Here is a 23,225-nt window from a genome sequence, read left to right on the forward strand (position 1 = left end):
CTTTAAAAAGCATTGGTAGTGGAATTTTTATAATTAGAAGAATTTTTATAATTATGAAATTAATTTAAATCTGTTTGCATATAAACAGAAGCTTTCAAAGTACCCTAAAAGCCTGTTCGGTTGGTTTGTTTGATCATTCCTCCTGTACCATTCATTTCCTTAGTCATAATTTTTATTTGCACAGCCAGGGTGATGGTAAACTTCAGACACTTTTGTCCAGACTCTAACAAATTTTAATCAATAGGATTTAAACAAACAAACTTTTACCACATAAGGTGATTTTCATTTTGGCCTGAAACGATGCCCTATTTCAATCTGAAATAGTGATGGTACATACTAGGTGTAACTAAATACTTGTTAAGCAAACGAACATATATGCACATCAAATTTACATTTAGGATTAAACGTTTTAATTTGAAAAAACTCATAAATGCCAAGATATAGCAAGTCATTTATTATTAGTATTCAGGCAAAGCCTAAGATAAATAATTCTAAGACTAGGATAATCATAAATTCAGGAAATAATGCTGGCAAGTATCCTCCAGTCCACATTTCTTTGGGAAAGAATGAACCTTTAAGGTTTAACTCTACTTCTCAGATCCATTCGGAAGAGTACACAGATGATGCTCTGTTTAATTGTAACAAATTTGCACCCCTACAAACACAGACTGCTATGACAATGTTCTTCCACTTTATAGTGTGAACTATTTCCAGACAGAAAGGAATTCCACTGATGGCGAAGCTACCAAAAACATGAGAAATTTATTTTTAGCAAAACAGGATAATAGAGGCTTATTTTGGTAGCAGTAATCACGCTGCAGGGCTATCTGGGTGTCTGCTGCCAAATACTGACTCGGGTCTCTTCTAAATTTCAACCCTCAAGTCGCCCAGCCAGAACCCAGGGAGCAGGCAGAAGCACAGACAGAGAGACGAGCCTGTTAGTTCCTTGCAAGATTAGAGACAGTCTACCAGGACAACCACAACTGGCTCATCATTTCCCAGCAAAGCTACTGGGACAGTGTGGTTTCATCATTTTTTGAGATTTATCTTAATCTTTGGTTTTGAGGTGTTTTAGCTGACTCTGACTGTAATCACTAAGCAGGCAAAGCAGTTTGTGTGATGATACCTCTATAATATAAGTGTAAAAAGAAACTATCTTAGGAAACCTTATCATGCCCCATAATTTGCATTTACTTTAGTAATCTTATAGGTTTTATGGATAGATAATGCAAGAGCCTGGAAAAAGGTTAAATCCTACAACCCGATCATTTAGAACACGGAATGCATTTTCCCAGATGGTTCACAGTGGTGAGAATCCCAAGCCGACGCATTCAATCCTTAACATTCCTGGGAAAATAACAGTAGTCTTTAAACTTTATTTAACCACTACTCGTAACGTTTTTTCTGAGTTTCTCACCCCGTTCTCCCGTCTCAGCCCTCGTCCTGGCAGCAGGACCCGTCTCTGGGCACAGGTCCGAGAGGAGAGATGGACAGAGCAGGTTCTGATGCAGTTAGGTCCCTCTGCAGTACCCCCCAGAACCCTGACTTGGAGAAGAAGGCACCTCTCTCTGACATGAGAAAAATAGCAGTAACTTGCTAACTTGTCACATGCACAAAAGAAGGCATCTTACCAGCACAGTCACTGGCTAGGTTTTCTGAAACAGGGAGCAAAGAGCAGGGATTGGGGTTCCTGGAATAAACTCCCCTGCCACCCGCAAATGGAATCTAATTGTTGGTAAGCCTGAGGTTTGTAAATTAGGGGCTATCACTCCTTAAAACATCCTCATACTTAGGCCTTAAGGGACTTCCAACAAACTCTTCCAGAGTTTATCTTTTGCAAAGTAGACCGGTACAACCTTGCTTTTTAACAGTTCCGGAGGGCAAAACTTATAAGTAGCGCCATCAAGTGAAGTGGTAGTAAAAACCTAGTCAAGGAGGCCATTATTTTTGACAGGCCTAATTTACTGACACCGTTAATAGCTCATTAACACATTAAAGTGCTGAGGCATGAACATATTTACTTAGAAGTTCTCTGAAGTATAATTTATAGTTAATTCTCTTGGAAGAAATGGCAAACATTCCCACTAACAAAAATAGATGGCATGTATTAAAAACAACCTGGCTGAAAATGATTCTCAGCGGAAGTTCAAGTGGTGCTTGGAAAGAACAGGGGTTAGCAATAAACAGAAATCATTAGCTCATTCAACCGTGAAATGTCCAATTAGTAAAATACAGCGACTTTAATGAATTCTGTTGGAGGAAACCTTCACGGTGTCCCTTAAAAGTTGTGTTTCCCGAATGATGTGTACCTTATTTTCCATTTCAAACCAGCTAGAAAGAAAACATCCACTTGGTGGAGACAATTCGCTTGTAGCACAAGTGCTAGCTGCTGAATTGGAAGAGGAAAAGTGCTTTTCTTATGCTAGTAGTTTTGCATACTTTTTGCAAATCCTTTGAAAGAAGAGTGGTGCAGGGCAGGCATACACTGTGAATTTCAGCTCTGGTTCTTTTATTTACCTCCTGGCTTCTATTTACACTCAAAACCCAATGCTCTTCACGGTGCGTTGATTTCTTGCTCTTCTCCTTTGTCCCCCAACTGTCCTACAGAAGGAAGTGTAGCTATCTGGCATGCTGTCTCAGGCAACAATACAGTTACAACAAAAGAACGCGCTTAGGACACTAACTGTCAATCCCATATTCCTGAATGAAAACCACAGAAACAAGAACAGGCCTGTTCAAAGCATCTACCTGGATGTGTGCTCCGCACAGCACAGGAAATTGAACAGTAATTCTAGGGAACCAACAGCGACCCAACTACTTATTTTACACAACAGGACACAGACCTGGGTATCACCCATCTAAACCCAGACATGTATTCCCTTATAGAGGTTCCATCAAATACCACGTTGAGGAACCGTTCGTTTTTCGTGGCAAGCATCATCTTAGGGAAATTAAATCTTGTCTTTTATTTACTCGGCTATGCAAATAAAAACTTGCAGTTCAGTAAGAGAAAGAAAACACCTCAAATCGAGAAATGATGTAAATGACTCTCCTTAAGTTTCTGCCAGCATCCATCTAGTCACGTGCTCTAAAATCCTGGAAGAAAGGAGCCTAGAACCTCAGCAATCATTGTGGCAGGGTTGACATCTACTATTCTCTTAAACTAGAGGCAGAGTCAATGAACATCCACCTGTTGCTATAACACAACGCAATATAAAGCCTAATCAACAAGAACAACGTAGAACACAACGCACAAAAGAACACCACGAGGGAGACTGGAGCGCAGACAAGGGAGGCACGGACCCAGAACTTGTCAGGCTCCCGCACGGGACTCTCGCTGGCCAGCACTCTCTACCCTCTGCGGCACAGGCAGGGACCATTTATTCTCCTAAAACTTGGAGGAAGCGTTAAAGCCGAGGCAGACACATTTGTAAGCGTTCTTGGGGGAACAATAAAGCACACCCTGCAATATGTTTCCTTTCCTCCTGCCCACTTTTAAAAGAAGTAACGAACTGGCTACGGGGAATTGAGAACAAGCAGATTACGCTGTGACAAGTCAGTTGTACTTTATCAGAATCCAGCTCTTCCGGAGAGCGCTGGGTGGGGGAGACAAGCGCCCCCTGCGCGACTCCGTGTCCTAACAGGCCCCCAGGAACTGGGGTCCCCCAGCCGTGCCCTCGACTCTGAGGACGGCAAAGCCGCTTCCCTTCACTCTCGACGCCCGAGAGTCACCCACCCGACCCAGGCCTGCCTGCCTGCGTGTCCCCCACCCCCCGGGGCCCCGGGCTCGGACAGGTGCTCCCGCGGGACAGACGTCCGGGAGCTACGGGCACCGGGTAGCCCTGGCTTCCTCCGGCCCTGGAGAGAGAGCGAGGCCGGGCCTCGGAGGAGTGCGGCCCGGGGGTCCCGCCGAGGGTGGTGTGCCCGAGCGCGCGCCCCCGCCGGCTGGCCGGGGAGAACGAGGGCCGAGAGCGGGGGCCGAGAGGATGCAGACCGTCCAGCGCCAGCATGGAGGGGAAGTCCTTGCAGTTGGAGACGCCGGTGGAGTCGGTAACGCACGTCTTCCACAGGTTAGCCCAATAGGTGGCGGTGGTGATGACCGTGCCGTCGATGGTGGACACCTTCCAGTAGTCGGTGGGCAGCGTGGAGGACACCAGCACCCAGCCCGAGATGGAGACCAAGAAGGCGATGATCTCCAAAGCCGCGCTCGCCATGCCGCCGGCTGCAGCCGCGCTCACGCTCGCACTCCCACTCGGCGCCGCGACCCCCGCGCGCCGGGCCCCGCGGCCCCGCCCCGCCCCCGGCCCCGCCCCGTCCCGCCCGACCGCCAGTCCGTGCCGGGAAGGGGACCACCGAGCACGCGCCCTTGGGGCAGAGAAGGCTCGCGGGCGCGGTCACGGTCGCCGCCTCGGTTCTCTCCACCCAGCTGGTCCGGCGCCCGCGGTCGGGAGGACTGCGGGCTCGCGCTCTCCCCGCCCCCGCATCCCGAGGGCCGAGTGCCCGCGGAGGGTGGCTGTCCTGTTGGACAGACTGGCAGCTGGATATGGACAACCTGCTGCGCCCCCCCCACCCCCACCCCTCCCCAGCCCTACCCATGGCACATAGCTTGGCTTCCACTGGACCTTGTAAAAGCAGAGCAGAAAAAGCCTTTTGTGTGCCCTGGAAGGACACGGCCTGGTAACGCAGCTCTCGCCTTGCTGAATTCTAAAGGTTTTCGTGACACGCTCCTTTGGGTGACCCCGTTCGGCTTGTCAAGGAGGGACCACTGCAGTTCTGTGCTGGGAAATCCGCCTTGCCCTAAAATTCTGCAGTTGTTTTTGGCCCCGTGGTATTGGGAAAGTCATCGTGAAGAGGTGCGCGGCACAGGCCTAGATTCAAGACAGCAGCATATGGAGCGCACCGGCTCCATCGGAGGCTTCATTACAAGCTCGGTCTTGAACCTTCCAGCCACAGTGCTGGCCTGCTGGTACTAACGTACGTAAGTGCATAGGACACGCATTTGAGACATTTTTCCTGTCTCCCAGGTCTGTGAGGCTATTCCATGAACTGATGGTTCTGTCACAGTGGAAACTGCTCTGTGTCTTGTTTTACTTTTTTTTTTACCACCTCCACCTTTTCCCTAATTGAAGAATAAACTTATTCATTCCTTCACTGCTGTCTCAAGGTAAACATAAAGATCAGAGTGTACTTTTGGCTCCTGGGGTTACAAATCTGGGCATAAATGAGAGAACAAAGACACTAGCTTTATTATGGGCTTATTACTTATCCATTTAAAGTTCTTACTGTTCTATGAGCTTTCAGGATTCACTTCTTGCCAAAAGTAACCAAAGGTCTAAAACCTAGAAGTCAGTCCGCTACAATAAAGCTAGTTGCTAACCCTCTGTCTCACAATCTTTATGCAGGGACATTTTGGTTCATTGTGGAGAATTTCTGAATTCCTCGTTGTCACTTTTCTTTTTTTAGTCAAATGGGTACAGAATGAAATCAGAGGTGATTAGATGTCTATGGAGAAAAGAGGAGATTGGACTACAGAATCCTCAAAACTGAGATTTAGATAGACACTTGGAGACCATTAGGACACGATGCACACGCAACACAATTATCCTGTCCATTTCTAGAGATAATATGCAGTTCATGCTCTAAACTTAAGGGCCATGAGTTCAGCGCGTGACAAGGCGTCTGTTCTGGTGTTGGTTTTAGAATTTTTAGCAAGTTCTTCTTTATATTGAGCCCAATTCTGTCTCTCTTGAACTTCCACCCAAATGCCTGTCTGCGTGGAGACAGCACAGATTAAGTCCTACTCTTGGGCAGATCAGAGTCCTTGGGAGGCAAGTTTGTGTGTGCTTGGCCATCTCGTGGCTTGTTCAAATGGGAATAGGGTGAAGACGGTTTGCCCGGTGGGATGCAAACATGGTTACACTGCTGTACTACTCTCGGTCCCCCCTTATCCTGTGTGTCCTGTTGGCTTCTCTGATGGGGCAAACTTAAAAACAGTTTGGGAAGCACCTACCTAACATCATCCTTCTCATCCTCCCTGCTATTCAAATCAGTCACCTTGGAGTATTGACCACAAGGTGTCCTCTCTTCTTTTGCATGATTTCCCTTAGTTGAAGTGCTTTTATCATCTGGTTTCTTGCCCACCGGCGTACTTCCACTTTTATTTCTATGCCATATTCCTTTCTGAACAATCTGCCTATTTCTGATCCAATTTACTATTCAGAAAAGACAAAAAGTCAAGAACCAAAACTATGAAGTTTCGTAAAATTAAAAATTGCACAAATTTTGGTTTTGTGCTTTATTTTCTGGCTGTGCTTGGCAGTCTCTTTGTTTGCTTGTGTCTTCCTCATGGTAGGTGCTCACTAAAATTGTTCTTTCTTTTCTTCTTCTTTTTTACAAGACAAAATCTTGACTTGCTTTTGACACAAAGAAGTGTAGTATTATGACCTTGAAGACTCAAGCTTCCTAATGTATCAACAGGTTGGTTATAAATTTCATTGTGTGGAACCAAAGGTACATTGTTTGGTTTACAGAAAGAACTATGAAGAACGGTTTGGTATTTTAGACCCGTTCCCAAAAGTTTATTTAACAGATAATGTAGCGCTACCTATTGTACTTAAAAAACCCATAAACCCAGATCACCCTTGCAACATGGCTTCCAGAGGAATCAGAGTCTGAATTCCAACTTGGAACTCCAAGAAAGACTCGTTCTCTCTGTCTCTCTCTGCTGCATCACCAAACATTTAAGCCGGAATCTCTGGGCTGGCTCTGGTAGGGATCTTAGCAAAGCTTCTAATGTACCGCCAGGTTGGGGCCCACAGCTCTGACCAGTTAAGATTCGTGTGTATGTGTACAAACAGTTAATTTAGTAAAACAGATGGTGTGTATTATAGACAGAAAGAATATTAATCCGTTGGTTGAAAACTTTGAAAAAATATTCTTTTTCTATAGAGATTGTGACACACAATTACAACTTAAAAGGGGTTGAAAATACCACAAGCCATCCATAAATTAAGACCTGCTGGCAGCTCTATTAGTTCCTCTGCCAGCTGAAACAGACTAGGGTCGTCATGCCTGTGGACTGATTAACTTTCTTTTACTTTAATCCTTTGTCCCTTCTGTGAGGTTAGACAACCCTAAAAACTCTTTTCTTTTGCTTCCCCGGCATACTGTATGTTTACGTTACAGAGTTACATTTTAGAGCCCACACATGCCTGATCAAAGGATGAAAAACATTACCTTTCTTTAATACCTAAAGGATATTATGTAATGAATCAAGCATTTATTTTAGAAGGTCTTATATCTTAAGCTTTTGAAAACCAGTTTACTCAGAAAAAACCTAAGTATAGTACCCATCACCAAGTAATCCAACATAAGAATGACCAGAAAAGGAAAAGGGACCCTATACAGAAGATTTTTTAAAAAGAAATAATGGATAAACGGCCTCTTTCACTTTCAGATTATAAAGTCCCAAATAACCTTTGCAGTTAATCTGCAAGCCGATTTACAGAGTACCTTTCAACTGATAAACGCTTCCTTATTTTCTTTAGGATTCAGTTCCCTGAAATTTTTATTTAACGATTCATAACAAACTATTCTTAATTTAAATATAAAAGGAAATACAGCTAGAAAGTTATTTCTCCAAATCATTCAAAGTTACATCTTAATTAACAATAATTTGGTCTTTACAAAAAACTGTAGATTTTTTTCCAATATGAAAACTACTAATTTATCTATAAATTTGACATGAAGACGTTTAATGTCCTGAAATATATTCTGAACCTTTCCACTTTTGACATGTAAGCCACTGAGATTAGCGTTGGAAGTTATTTTGTGGCATCATTATGATTATTAAGGAAAAATAGAGGATTCTCTCACCCCGGGCTTATTCAATAGCAGTGAAACCAGTTTAGCTGACTGAACAGGAGATTTGCAGAAATTCTTTACTTGAGATTCAACTTGCCTGCCAAACAACACAGGTGTGCCATTCACCAGCTCAAGGATTTTCTAAGCATCAAATTTGGTTTCAGTGTACATTAGCTCCTTCCTAGATCCCAGGGAGGTGGGGTGCTGCTGATCAGGTGGGAAGAAGCTGAACTCCTGATAAATACGGTATTAACTAAAAAAAACAACTGCCCAGGAGCCAAATATTGTTACATCATGTTAAAAAACACATTAATGCCAATACCGAGATAGTAAAATATCTGTGTTTGTCTTCCTTCCATTTTCCCTAACACTCTTAGTTTATCTTAATACTCTACACTAATTCTACAATATTTGTAATCTACTTAACATGAAAGCTAGTGATAGGAGTAGCTACGGGAATGAATACTCATGCTTATCATTGCATCACTGATCATATATGTGTGTGTGTGTATGTGTGTGTATATATATATATTTTTTTTAATTATAAGGAAACAGTGCCTTATTTTGGCATTTGAACCCTCTGAGGCTGCACTGATTGGAATGTTTCAGTGGGCCTGTTAGAAGTTGGTGCCCTACATTCTGTGGATTTGTTTTTCATGCATTCATTTAAAACACACTCACTCTCACATCTAAGATATTTTAGGGCCATCTAGATCCCTCTTGAGTCCCCAGAGGGGTAAGCTTTGGGCCCCAGCAGCTCATACCTGTCTTAGTGATTACCCCTCCAGCCCGGAATGACTCTCACTCTGGGATGCTGGAACCCTCCAGGGCTTGCAGATGGTTTGGCAGTATTTTGCTGGTCAAAAAGCATCTTAGGAGTGTTAATTCAACCTACTCACTCAGGTTGGGCAGCAATTAAATCTATATATTTTGGACAAGTCATTTTATTCTCTGAGTTGCAGCTTCCTCATTGGTAAAATGAAGGAGTTATTTTGGATGGTGTCCAAGACCACTTTGAACTCTAAAAGTCTCGGAGCCTATGACTCCTGATGAACTCAACCAATCACAAAGAAATCCACAAAGAGAAAAGAGAGGCAAGGGTTTTTCCTTTGGTGTCCTCATTGCTTTCTTTTCTACCCACTTCCTGACATTACTCTCCCTCCTTTGCTATATTTAAAGGTGTACACGTATGGGGAGGGTAAGGAGGGAGAAGTGCATGAAGATAATGTGTTTTAAATCTCTATGTATAGTCTTATTTTCAATTCTTATTTTTGCTTATTAGAAACGTGATAAAGCATTGTAGTTCATTACTCTTATGAAACAGGGTGATGTAGGGGGCAGAGGGCAGATGAGGGAATCCTCAGGCCACAAGATAAAATTCTAGCTCTGTGTGGCCTTGGGCAGGTCACCTAATGGCTCAGCATCAGTTCTTCAACTATAAAACAGGAATAAACTATAGCTCCTTTCAAAGTTATTATGAGGATGAGAGACAATGTATAGAAAGGACCTGGAACACGGTGGGTAGTCAATGAAAAAGTGGGTATTATTCAGTTCGCCCAGGCTCTTTCATTTCCTTGCCTCTCTTTAAAGTTATAAAGTTACATTTTCCATAAAAGTGGTGTTAGTCAGAGTTAGACTGACATGGTAAGTGACTAAGGGCGGACCGTATTGCAAATCTTAAAGTGAAAAACCAGAAAGTGTTCAGTAGAGTGCCAACAAAGACGAAGTTGGTGCTGAGAGCACAGGGAGAGAAACCAGGAAGTAAGAGCGAGATTAGTCCAGGGGAAAGAAATTCTGTGTGTGTGTGGTGGGGGTGGGGGGTCCAAAGGGAAATGCGGGAAAAGTGAGACAATTAGATGGCAGTTAAATGTAAAAGGGGGTGGACAACTACACAACAGAATAAGGATAACAAAAATGAAAGGAGAAGGAAAAAGAGCAAGAAACAAAGATAAAGGATAAAAAAGCGATGGGGGGCCGACCCGGTGGCGCAGCGATTAAGTTTGCACGTTCTGCTTCTCGGCGGCCCGGGCTTCACCGGTTCGAATCCTGGGTGCGGACATGGCACTGCTTGGCACGCCATGCTGTGCTAGGCGTCCTACTCCCACATATAAAGTAGAGGAAGATGGGCACGGATGTTAGCTCAGGGCCAGGCTTCCTCAGCAAAAAAGAGGAGAACTGTTAGTCGTTAGCTCAGGGCTAATCCGCCTCAAAATAAATAAATAAATAAATAAATAAATAAATAAATAAATAAATAAATAATTTAAAAAAGGGATGGGAAGCCACAGGGTGAGGAGGGGGCTACCTATTAAACAGCAGAGAGAAGGAGTAATGTAGCACTGAAAAAAGAAGGGGGGTGGGCACTGAGGAGAAGCGGAAGATTCTTTGCCCAGCCCTCACCTTTCTGCGTCACTTGTGTAAGGATGGGAAATGGCACATTCTAATGCCTGTTACAAATGAAGCCCTGTTAGAACTCTCTGCCTGGTCCTCAGAATAGAGCTAATGAGAAACTGATTCCAAAGGATTCAGAGGTCTTGTGTTTACCACTTGGCTTACTTCATAGGAAAAATTATTGGAAGTTTAAAGGGAATTCTTTACGGGTCAAAAACGCAAGTTTTTACAAAACATACCCATAAGCAAATAATTGTGAGGGCTTTCTTGCAAAATGTAGGCTCTCTCCTATTTTTATCTAATAAAAACGTGTATGGGTACCTTTTAGATACCAGTCGCCATTCTAAGTGCTTGACGCCTTTAATAACGACCCTCTGCAGTCAGTACTATTTTCATTCCCATTGTACAGATGAGGAAACCAAATCACAGAGCAATGAAGTAACTTGCTCTAGAAGGTGGTGGAGGTGGGGTTTCAACTTAGCCAGTTTAGTTCTAGAGTCTACACTCCTTTTAGTAACTGCCTCCTAGCAAGACAACTCTTGTAGCTCGTGTATTCAGTTAACATCCACTGAGTATATGAATAAACACACACAAAATGAACTAAATCAATTCTAGATAATTTGTATTTATCTTTATTTTTCGGGAGAATGCCTTTTATAATTAGAAGTATTTGAACAGGGTACCTAATTTCCTTATTTAATCACACAATTAAACAATTATTTAATTGTTTAAATAAATTAAATTAATTAAATAATTATTTAATTTTGTGATTAGATCTTGTAATAGATGAATTAAAGTTAATTAATATGCTGTTTAACAATGTCCTGGGCAATGCTGATTCATTATATCACAGTTTATGTCTGGAACATGTTTCTTAAAATGTATGTGTGTGTGTGATGTGTATATGTATGTGCTTGTGTGCCTATATGTATGTGTGTAGAGGTATATATGTGTGCACGAGTGTATGTACACACACTATAAATGGTTCGTTAGAACCGTGAACTCTCTGAACTCCGTTTGTTCCATGCTTTGAGTCTTATACTGTGCTCTCAGCCAGTCAGAATTTAGTGAGCACTCACTCTTCCACCTTGCTCCTTCAGAGCTAAATTGCCCAGGTGTTGGAAAAGAAACTCGTAACCACAAACTCTTCATCACCAAATATGTCTTAACTGCTAGATGTGCCAAAAATGGAAGTTTTCTTGCCCACTGATTTTTGCCTTCCGTTTCCTCTCCCATATCCTTGGGGACAAGCCCAGCTGCCATGGAACTTGCTGGAAGTCTCTTTAAGGAAATGATTGAAAAAACAGAGGCGATCAAAGATTATTGAACATCAGTGAAATCTGGGAGGAATGACCAATTACTATGGAAATAGTGGCCTGAAAAAGCTACAGCCCAGCGGTTGTTTTGACTTCTGGATATTCAAAGAGATTGAGGAAGCCAGTGTAAGAGGTTGGGATCCATTGCCATGAGATGCTCAAACAGCCCATATAGTTCACTCAATTTTTGCTCCCATTTCTAGAACAGTGTTATTCGTTCATTGAACCAATTCAAAATACATTTATTGGATTTCTACAGTGTGCCAGGCATGCTTCCACACATTGCAGATATGGTAAACAAACAGACAAAATCTTTGCCCTAGTACAGCTTACATTCTACTGGAGGAGACAAGAACAAGGTAAGAAGAATATTTAGTATATCAGGTGATATGTGCTAAAGAGAAAACATTAAGCCAGTGGGGCTGGGGGGTGTTATATGAAGTGTGTGTGTAGGGGAGAGGTTTCTAAATTTCAAGTAGCCAGAGAGGCCCTCCCTGAGAAGATGCCTTTTGGAGAAAGACCTGAAGGAAATGAGGGAGCTAGCCATGTGGGTGGTTTCAGGCAGAGCATTCCCAGAGGGAGGAGCACCTCCAACTTGTCTGAGCAACACTGGAGAGGCCAGTGTGGCTGCAGCAGAGGGAACGAAGGGGAGAGCAGTGGGGGATGAGGACAGAGAGGTGACGAGGTGTCTGTGTGTGTCCGTATGTGTGTCCCTGTGTATGTGTTCGTGTGCTCATGGGTCTGTGTCTATGAGTGTGCTCACGTGTCTTTGTGTGTGTTTGTGAATGTGTGTGTGTGAGGTGCATATAAGTCTGGAAAGCTCGTGGAGTGCCCTGTACGTCCTGATAGCAACTTTGGCTTTTACTCTGAGTGCGATGGGAAGACACTGGTGGGTTTTGTGAAGAGAAAGGATATCTGACTTTGGTGTTAGGGTCACTCTGAGAATAGCCTGGAGGGAGGTCAGCGTAGAAGCAAGAACTCCAGTTGGGAGGCTAGTGCAATAATCCAGCTGAGTGATGACAGTGGCTTTGATCAGGCTGGTGGAAGTAGGGTGGAGAGAAATGGTCAAATTTTGCATTTTGGGTCTATTCTGAGGGTAGAGCTGACAAGGTTTGCTGATGACTGGCTGTGAGGTATGAGCGAGAGAAGTAAACATCAGGGTTTTGGTCTCAGTCACTGGCAGGATGGAGCTGTCATTTCCTGATATGAGGAAAGCTCTAGATGAGCAAGTTAGGGGTGAATATCCAGAGCTCGGTTTTAGACATGTTGAGATTGGGGGGCCCAGTGGACCCGCAGGAGGAGAGGACAACTAGGCAGTAGAATCTACGAGTCTGGAGTTCAGGGCAGAGGTGCAGGCTAAAAATGGACCCTGTGGAATCACCTGTGGTTAGGTGGTATTTAAAGCCATGAGACTAGCCAGACCCTCTCAGCCTGAGTGTAGACAGAAAAGAGATTAGGAGGAACCAGCAAAAGAGATTGAGAAGGCACAGCCATCTGGTCAGAATAAAACCAAGGGAGAGAGTCCTGGAAGCCACATGAAGAAACCTTTTTAAGAAGGAAGAAATGGAGTGATGCACAGTGTGACACGCTGCTGAGAGACAAGCCAAATGAGGATGAGGAAGAAAGGCCATGGAGGTCCTGGAGGTCTTTGATGAAAGCTTTTTGTAGACCGAGTTGGGCAGAAAGCAGATGGGACTGGGTTCAGTGGAGAAAGGGAGACAAGACGAGTAAACAGCTCTTTGAAGAAAGGGGAGAAATGGCGTGAGGGCTGGGAGGAAAGTGAGATCATGAAAGGCTTTTCTTTTTCTTTCTCCTTTTCTTTTTTAAGATGAGAGAAATAACCACATTTTAGGGCCTCCTGCCGGTGTGTGAGGTGCCTTTGTGTGTATTCAAGAAAGGTGCCCGTGCCTCTGTATGGCTGCGATCCCGCACCAGGGCACAGAGCTTGGAGAGCAGAGTATGGGCACAGGGTCCCATGCCATATACAGCTAGGCCCCGAAACTCTTCCATCAACACCCCCTTCCCCACTGTACTGTCATATGGTTAAATCCTATAAGAAAATAGTTCAGATACAACTTTTCCTTTCCACTTACATTTATTTGGCTTTGTACTAAAATATATATCCTAGTTTGATATCATTTTAAAACAATATGGGGCATGTTTTATAGTTCTAGAATATTGGAGTTAGAAAGTATTTTAAATATTATTTCATTCAACATTTTACAAATGGGGAAACAGGAGTCAACAAGTGACTTCTTAGTGTTCATTAAGTTATAGCGTGTATATTGAAGTATTGTATCAATTGGAGTAACATTTTCTATATGTTATTCTTCAAAAATGTATGAATTTGAAAAGTTATCCAAGTTTAGTGCTGAAGAAAAGTGTGAATTCTAAACAAAATTTGAATATTTAAAAGTTGAAACCTGTCATATTTCATACAGGTTCTCTTCAACAATATATTTGTGCCAAGAGAATATTTACAAGTATATTACTAGGAGGTCTTTCATTTCAGGTTAATGCAGAGTCATCTCTATAAATGGCTTTTGAAAAGTAACGTGAAAAGAAAGAAAATAACAATGGATTTGTATGCTGATAATATGGCAGACAGATAACAGACACACCTCTTTTTGTGGTCAAAGCAATAGGTGTTTGTGTTTGATTTAGGGTTTGTGAGGAATTAATAAAATGATCTTAAGAACAAAGTTGATGTCATGTTTTGCCTGTGATTATTATAACTACCACACTTCTAGGATTTGGGACATAAAGCTTTCTGACAACCAAATATGCCTTAAGTCAACTACTTCCCTACCATACAATTCACCCATATATGTAATCCTACAAGGTTAAGCAATGTTTTGTTTTTCAATCAAAACACTATATGAAAGATTATATTGTAATTTTTTCACATGGTAAATAAAGTAGCCAATGAAATTTGGTTAAGCAACCTGAACGATATTCTCTAACGTGTATATCCTGTAGAGGAGAAAGACAAATAACAAATTCCATTATTTCATGGTAATTTCCAGATGTGATTGAAAAGATCAAATAAACAAAAGCATGGATGTTATAAAACTGGATATATTATGGCTATTTGATAAAATGTTGTTGAATTTAACTTTATTAATCAAAAAGGATAAATGACAAAATATTGGATGGAATATTAATCATATACTCTCAAAAACTATCCGTAAATGTTTAATTTTTATTTACTCTTTCAAGTACATAATCTCTTTAAATGAAGAAAAGTCATATCCTTTCAAATTATAATCTCTCAACAAATGTGGGGCTTTATCTTATACTTTGGATGATCAAATTAATCCTCAAATAAATGCTCCTTTTTGTCTTTTAAAACCCGTTGTATATACATATGTAAGTAATGTATCTACAGATAGTTTGGAATCACACGCTGTGAATTTGGGAAAATGCAGTCTGTTTCCTCCTTTGTCTGTTTGGCTCTGTGGTAGAGTTGACTACCTATCATCCAGGAACAGCTACGTGGTAACCACTAGCAGATTAGGATCATGCTGTATGTCACTGGTTTAGGGACAACCAAGCTCAGCTCTAAGTGGTATGCACCGCCACAATCGTACCTGCTTAAAAGGGTACTATTCTTTTCTCCTCACCACCTAGAAAGCTCCTGCTGACTCTGTCTCAGGACAAAGGCTCCTCAAAGGGTGGATTTCAGACCCTCATGTACCCTATCCTAGTGTTTGCTTTACCTAGTCACTGGACGAATGTGAATGTGCATCTTCACTGATTATGACTTTTTTTTTACTATGGTTATGACTCTGATTCTCACTATAGCTTTTTTTTGGATTATTTAGTGAAGGTAGCATGCATATTTCCACTGCAATATTTTATTTCTGGCCAAACAGGGCCAAAGATGAAGCACACTTTTGACTACATTTCAAAGTCACATTGACTTTTGAAGTACCTGCATTCACGTTCTAAATGAAATAATCCTGCATACCTGAAGCAATGGAGCTTAGATGGCGCCACGTCCTCCTCCTGCCCTCATTCCTGTGGGGGTAAAGTAACGAACGTAGAATCCCATTTCTGCACATGAAGAATATAAGGTCAGTGCAGCGCTGGAAGTTTGGGGTTTTTTCGTTTGTTTTTTTATCATTACACTTGGGTGCAATGTATGGAAGTGGCACTGGCCGGGCATTTAAAGGACCTGGCATCTAGTTCCAGCTCCGTCACTATTTTGTTAATTTACGTTTACTTGAGCCCATTTTTCCCATCTAAAAAGTGAATGGGTTGAAGAGAATCTGTAAATTCTGCCAAGCTCTAACAATAGGGAGAGGAACTAAAAAATGCAGTGGAAAAATATGGTTTCCTCCTGCCCTTCAAGCAGTGCTGACAAAGGAAAAACACGGAGGGATAGGGGAGCCAAAGGAAAAGAAATGCGAGTGAAAGGAAGGTTCAGACTAGAGCAAAAGTGGGAAGAATGTGACGGAGGTGCAGCCCACAAGTGGAACCAGCAGGAGGGTGAGAATCACTGAGAAATCTTTCTCACCACGCCAGAGATTTGCCCTTCCCTTCTCAAACTTTGCTTAAGTTTAGTTCATCCTTATCCTTGCTTTCCCCTCCCTCCTAGGTATACTCACTTGCTTATATTTGCCTCTTTTAACTGGAGGCAAAGAGCAGTAACCTACAGCTTGGTCATTCCAAATTCCTCCCTGTCCTCACGAGTGTTAGAAACGAAAGACAGGTGAGTTTTGTTCTCTGTGTGCACGGCCTTCCCGTAGATCGATTCTGGGGCACTGGTGCCTTTGTTTATTTTCATGGCTGGAGTTAAGCAACTTGTGGAAGGTCCCACAGCAGGTTAACGACAGTGCCAGGGTTAGCATGCACAGCTGTTGATTTCTCAGTGCGGGCCCTGAGCCACCAGGCCACGTGGCTGTTCCCCACGGTGTTCCAATTCACACACTTGTCAACTGCAAGGAACTTCCTATGCCCATTGTTGTGAACCAGCTTTATCAAACACAACACATCCAAAAGAGCCTAGACGCCAAATCCTTGAAACTTCTCTCTTTCGGTGTTAAACAAAAGAGTGTCGTAGGGTCTTGAACTGGGGTTGTCAGTGTCAGTGGAAAGAAGCAATATTCTAACAAGCGTGAAATTTCACTCAATTACTCAAGCTTCAAGTTAGAGATTTGGTGGTATTTTTACAGGTAACAACAGGTAATTCTTAAAGGTAACAGGTTATTCCTACAGAATTAATATCATTTTGAGAATTATAAGAGTTAACATCATTTCTCAATCAGAGCCACCAGCCACCATCTAATTTTTGTTTAGATTTTTTTCCGATATTTTCAAAGGATACATGTATGTCGGCTGTTTCTTATCTAATTCAGACTAACAAGTAAAAAGTAGTCTTTTGTAATTTAATATATATCCTGCTAGATTTCAGTGGTAAACAGTTCTTAAGGGTAAACGTTTGTTAAAGGATCAAGATTGTCCTTTGAAAGCTGGATAAGAACCAAAACAATCATAGTCATTTGAGCTCAAAATAATGAACATCTTCTTAGTTCCACAGTTTTTCTCAAAAAAAAAAAAAAAAAGGAATGTGCAAATGTTCTCATGACAATATTCTGGAAAGGTAGAAAATATAGCTTCAATAGGAAATAAAGCCATCTTATAATTAGCTTTTATTATCCATTTTCCTTTATATATTATTAAAGCTCTTAAATAATGCAACAGCTTTCTTCTAGCTGCACGTTTCTAATTGAATCTTATTTCCTACTTTTATTATTAAATCAGATTCATTTTCTAAACAAATTGATTTCAGAATGTGAGTTTTACACCAGTGAATGTGCAAACCTTTTAAAGTCATGTACCAACTGGAAAATAGCATTTCAGAGAAGAGATATCGAAACCATACTGTATTCCCAAATGTCCCGATATAAATACTGAATGGGAAAGCAGTCTCAAAATCCAGTCCTATCACCAGCCCCTTCAATCTTTCTTTTGTTTTAAGATGTACTTGTGACTTTGAATCCTTCGTACCCTCCACTTTCACAGAGCTGTTCTCAAACATTTTTGGTGCTTGATTGATCTGGTTTCTATTGTTGAAGGGCAGTAGAAAGTTTCAGAGGTGTAATAAAGTCTGGCACTATCAAACAAGTTGAGTATTTAAAAATAGCCTTCTTGGTTGTGTCTACTGGAATGGAATCTAAGGTGGTTGGGATGTTGCCATGAGAGGTATAGCAGAACAGGGGCATTGGCTGTGGCAGGGGGCAGAGGAAGAAGAGAAGTCATGGGCTCCCAAAATCCAGGAAAGAAAATGTGGTCCAGGCTGTGCCGTAGAGAAGGTCAGATTAAATCTTATGGTCAGGAAAGGAGGAAGCTGGACAAGATGCAGCGCAAGAATTTCAAGGTGAACAACACATTGACCTTACAGTTGGATGCGGTGTATGATAAAAGGAAGTTTTGGCCAGACACAAGCAGAAATCAATGTGATGAATCAAATTACAGCACTCTATGATCATATAAGGAAGGTAGGTATGAGCACTTATTGGTAATTCTTAGAAATAATTTGGCAATGGGTTGTAGATTTGTAATTAAATGAAAACTGAAAATAAGGCTCAGTTATTGTTGTCATGTTGGTTCCCTATCAAAAATGTATGCAGATCTTGGCAATGTTGTTTTAGACTGGTGCATAAAGAGAGATTATAAATTTAGCTCTTGCTCTCACTTAGTGCTACTCGTATGCTGCCTCTGGAGGATGTCGTGGTTTGGGTCCTAGTTAATAGCCACCAGTGATGAATCATGTAGCAAATAAAGTTTCAGTGATTCTTTACTCACAGTTGGTTTCATTTTTAGGGGCTAGAAGCCAATCAAAATGGGGTTGTTACCCCTGGATAAGTGTTCATTGTTATCACGCACCAGCAAATTACCAGGCAGTTAGGTACAATTGATAGAGAAGGTGGAATGCGAAATCCAAGCCAGTTACAGAAGCAAGAATCAGCTGATAAATGCACAGGACCTTCCGATTTGCATTCTGTGGAGTGAGGTTGTGCCTTAAACGATACATTTCAAGTACAGAATTTGGTTAAGTGGATCTCTGTTAAGTAAGGGATACCTATCGTACATTACTACCATTGAAAAAATGACTTTGTCTTTGCATTTTCCTTCTACTTCCATAATTTGCGTTTATGAAGCCCACTCATACTTCAGCACATCTTTGGCACATAAGTTCCCTGAGAAAATGTACGCAAATCATGGAGAGACTCAACCTAAAGGAGTAGCTGAGATGAGAATTCATACTATTCCTTCTATTTACCAGTCACACTGCTTCTTGTATGTGAGAAGAGCCGTACATACTGGATATTCGAAATATAAACTATTCCAGCCATTGAAAAAACTGCTTAGGTATTAACCAACTACGCACAAGGTCTGAACTATATTACTTCATTAGTCATTCTTTAAACCGTGGTACAATGGAAATCTACCCTAAAATTAGAAGATTGTAAACAAACTGGGTTTTTAAAAATCCCATTTAACGTTTAATTTTAAAATGTCTATCTTAATTTGATTTGGCTACCCAAAATAGAAAAACGTTAGCTTCAACTTATTTTTTCACTTTAGCAATAGTCTCGCTCTTCTCTGAAGCTGCTCTAAAAAAGCAAAAGGCTCTTAATTAGCACTCACACAATAGGATTTAATTCACATGCACGTACTACAGAAATAATGTTTCTGCATTAAATTATAGCAGCTGTGAAATTTAAATAGTACTAGGAGCAAGCGAATTTTGTGAAATACTGTACTATATTTCAGGAGAAATTTGCGCCCTCTTTTGGATAAAAATTGTTAGGACATCTAAATGTAAACTTTAAAATAAAATGCAGTCAATGACTTAAAATAAACACAGTTTTGTTTTACAGACTGTAGGAAAGAAGGAGAAAGAACAGACGTGAGAGACATTGTAAAGACAGTGTCAGCAAAGCAAAGATTTTGCGATGGCAAGGCAAAAATAGTCATATGAAGGACCCAGAATTAGGAATCTATAGTTTTCTTTTAATCAAAAGGTGTTGGGAAATTTTGTCCCATGTTAAATTACAAAGCCTGTTCCTTAGGGCCAATATTCTCTAGAAAACAGTGCTAAGCACTTATCTTCCTCTTGAGACTATAATTTTGGTATGAGTAGGGACAAATTGTCCCTTGGGTTGTGTTTCTGCCTGGACGAAGCAGATCTCAAGGACTGGTTTCTTTCGGATTTGGGAAAATACACAAATATATTTAAAGATATCTTGGGCGGCATTTTGAAAATTTCTTTGCTTTTCTTTTTCCACCGAGCATCTCGATACAATTGTCTGTCACCACCATCTCTCTTTCCACCATCCCATTCACTTCTCAACCACTGCCATCTAGCTTCCTACCTTTCTTTCTCTCTCCACTGAAACACCACAGGCAAAGGTGGTAAGTGGCTCCATGCTATCTGATTTGGTGGCCATTTCCCAGTCCTTATCTTGTTTGACCTCTCTGCAACTTTTCACACTGTTGCCCAGGTCCTCCTTTGTGAAACACTTTCTTCCTTTGGCTTCCATGACCCATTCTCGGTTCTGTTTCTCTGTCTGTTCCACCACTCTTCTCCATCTCTTCCTTCTGGGCTGGTATCTTCAGCATTCTGTGCATGGCACTTACCCCTTTTCATATGACACTCTTTCCCTGGGCAACCTGCTGGCTCCACAATTCCCTGATTTCCAGTCCCCACCTATTGGACATCATCTCCATTCTCTTGGTGGTTCAGAGGTACTGCAAACTCAATTATGTCTAAAACCCTGCCTCTCATCTTCACTTCAACTTCCCTCTGCCTCCCACCTCTCCTCTTCTTCCTTCTGTATTCTCTACACTGATTCATGGAACCATATTTGTTTGTCTACCTACTCCCTCCCTCAAGCAAGTCATGATTCTTCATTAGTCATCTTGGACCCCTTACTTCCCTCTATACTCAACATCACCCCATCTGGTGAACTCCATCCCTGAACTGTCTCTTGAATCTTTCTCACCTCTCCATGCCCATTGACTACCATAATGGCCTCCTGACTGGTCCCCTGCCTCTAGCCTCACCTCTTCTAAACCATCCACTGTATGATTCCCCAGATGATTTCCCTAAAAGGTAAGTCCAATTGTTTCTTTTCCCACTTTAAAGCTCTTTACTGGTTCTCCATCACCCACAGTGTGAAATCCATGCTTTTTATCATAACATACAAGATACCCCAGGATCTGCTGCCCATCTCCTGCCACATCCATCTTTAGATTACTTTGCTGGAATCATACCCAAAACACTTCACAAGCTTCCTCTGCCCAGAATCTCTCTTTTTATTTTAAATAAGCCTGGAGAATTCCTTTTCCTTAACTTTTTAAACAAAACTCTTTCCTCCTGCAGCAGGCCAGGTCTGAGAGTTACGCTCCCATTCTTCTTGGTGGCATGCTTCCATTGTTGCAACTGCTACACAGAATTGGAGTTTATGCCTATTTTTCCTCTGGACTGTGAGCTATTTGAAAGTAAACACAGATTCTTATTCATCCTCATTGTAGTTGTACATTACAACCATATTGGCTACCATTTATTGAACACCAGGAGAAAAAAACTGAGGCTTGATGATATTAAGTGAACTGCTCAAAGCCATATGCCCAGTCAGTGGCACAGTTGTAATTTAATCCTGGGGTTTTTTTGGTCCAAAGCCTGAGCTCTTTTCAAAATAATGCATTACAACTTAGAAGTTTCCTGGTAATACCATTAATGCCAATAACTATTATAACTATTACTGTGAATCAAGCATTATACTAAATGCTTTATATAATGATTAGTTTCTGAAAAATTGAGAATTGATTTGGTTCAATTCTTTAACAGTTTAATATTAGTAGTTCTTTTAAAAAAATTTACTAAAGACAGTCACAAATTCAATAGGAGTATAGTGAAACATAGGTGGACCAGATGACCCACAATGTCCCTTCCAACCTAAGATTCTATGATTCTACAAAAATGTTCTCTCTTTTGACTTAAAAAAAATCCTTTTCTTGAATTTGTCTTATTAACAAGCTATCCTGGCAGTAGATGCATATGGTTATAACAATGTGGTTTTTTTCCTTCCTATTGAGAGAAAAATAAACAACGAACCCAATACTTTCTTTGTGTTTTCCTGTGTAACCTTCTATGTAACGGATGCTGCTAATTGCTGGTGATGTGATTGGAATTAAAAAGGAACTATAGTCTATTTGTCATGGAGTTTAAAATCTAGTAGAGGAGACACACATTACTCAAATGTGTGACCACCTCCGGTAACCGTGTAATTATGAACTGAATCAAATGCTCTCAAATAAAGGACTACTGTACTCTGAAGCTCTCTAACAAAGAACCTAATCTGTGTTCTGGGTCAGAGAAAATGTCCCCGAGGAAATGGGCTGGGTCTGAGGTTTGATGAATGCGGTGGAACACTCAAGCGTGGTGTAGGAGAGCCTTGCAGACAGAGCCGATAGTCTGTGTAGGGACCTGTGGTGGGAGGAAGTCAAAGGAAGATCAGTGTGGAGGGAGAAGTCTCACTGAGGCCAGCTCCCATCACTCATGGGCCTTGAGGACTCTGCTGAGTATTTGGGTATTTGTCCTTCACCTGCATTGCCTATAGGCGTGAACTTTCTCCATTCTTTGGGGCTGCCCAATGAGAGTGTGGCCCCTGCAGGTAGGAACTAGGTCTTCTGTGCCTTTGTATCCCACAGGGTGCACAGGTGGTGAATGCTCAATGAATACTTTGTTTGACCTAAGGGTTTTCCCTTCCACCTTCGTTATACCCCTACAATTACTGGAAGACACTCAAAAATACTAACCTGATTTGTCTTTTAATGGATTGAACAAATTATTCAACTATTTATTGTCAAATAGTTTCATCAGAAAGCAATTCTGCAAAATCGTATTGAGAAAGCAGTGTATCTAAAGATCACTGAAGACCAATTCTTTCTCTTAAAAATCTACCTACTTTTCCCCTCAACATTTCCTTATGAAAATGTATAAATCTATAGCAACACTGAAAGAATTTACACTGAACATCAATTGCTATGGATTGAATTGTGTCCCCCTCAAATTTTATTTTGAAGCCTTAACCACCAATGTGACCATATTTGGAGAAAAAGCTTTTAGGTGGTAATTAAGGTTAAATGAGGTCATAAGGGTGGGCCCTAATCTGATAGAATTGGGAGCCTTATAAAAAGAGAAGGACAATCTCTCCATCTGCCATGTGAGGACGCAATGAGAAGGCGGCCATATGCAATCCAAGGAGAGAGTCCTTACTGGACACCGACTGTGCTGGCACCTGATCTTGGACTTCCAGTCTCCAGAACTGTGAGAAAATAATTTTGGTTGTTTAAGCCACCCAGTCTATGGTATTTTGTTACAGCAGCCCAAGCTGACTAACATGCCTGTATATTGTACCCACCACCATTAACGTTTTACTTGCTTCACTCTCTCTTTCTCTCAATCTCTCTCTCTCTTCTCGTCCCTCTCTTCCTCTCTACCTCTATCCGTCCTTCAATCCATCTAATATTTTTGGAGCATTTTAGAATAAATTGTAGGCATCAGTACGATTTCTTCTAAATATTTCAGCATGCATATCATTAGCTAGAGAGTTTTTTTCTATTTATTTCTTAGTTTTTTTT

At 41.5% G+C, this 23,225-nt stretch overlaps 1 protein-coding gene across 2 annotated transcripts in view; it reads right to left on the reverse strand.

The window, feature by feature from the left end:
• Positions 1-23,225, reverse strand: part of CLDN10 (claudin 10) — a 111,548-nt gene that overhangs the window by 15,514 nt on the left and 72,809 nt on the right. The window contains exon 1 of one of the 2 annotated variants that reach the window (XM_046664974.1): positions 3,995-4,549. The exons of the other annotated variant lie outside the window; for it this stretch is intronic. Within the exon in view, the coding sequence (XP_046520930.1) occupies positions 3,995-4,214 (220 nt within the window). The 5' untranslated portion in view covers positions 4,215-4,549. Of the gene's footprint in view, positions 1-3,994; positions 4,550-23,225 lie in introns of those variants that run through there. 2 annotated transcript variants of the gene reach the window in all.

Source organism: Equus quagga, chromosome 6, assembly GCF_021613505.1.
Source record: "Equus quagga isolate Etosha38 chromosome 6, UCLA_HA_Equagga_1.0, whole genome shotgun sequence".
Lineage (NCBI taxonomy): Eukaryota > Metazoa > Chordata > Mammalia > Perissodactyla > Equidae > Equus > Equus quagga.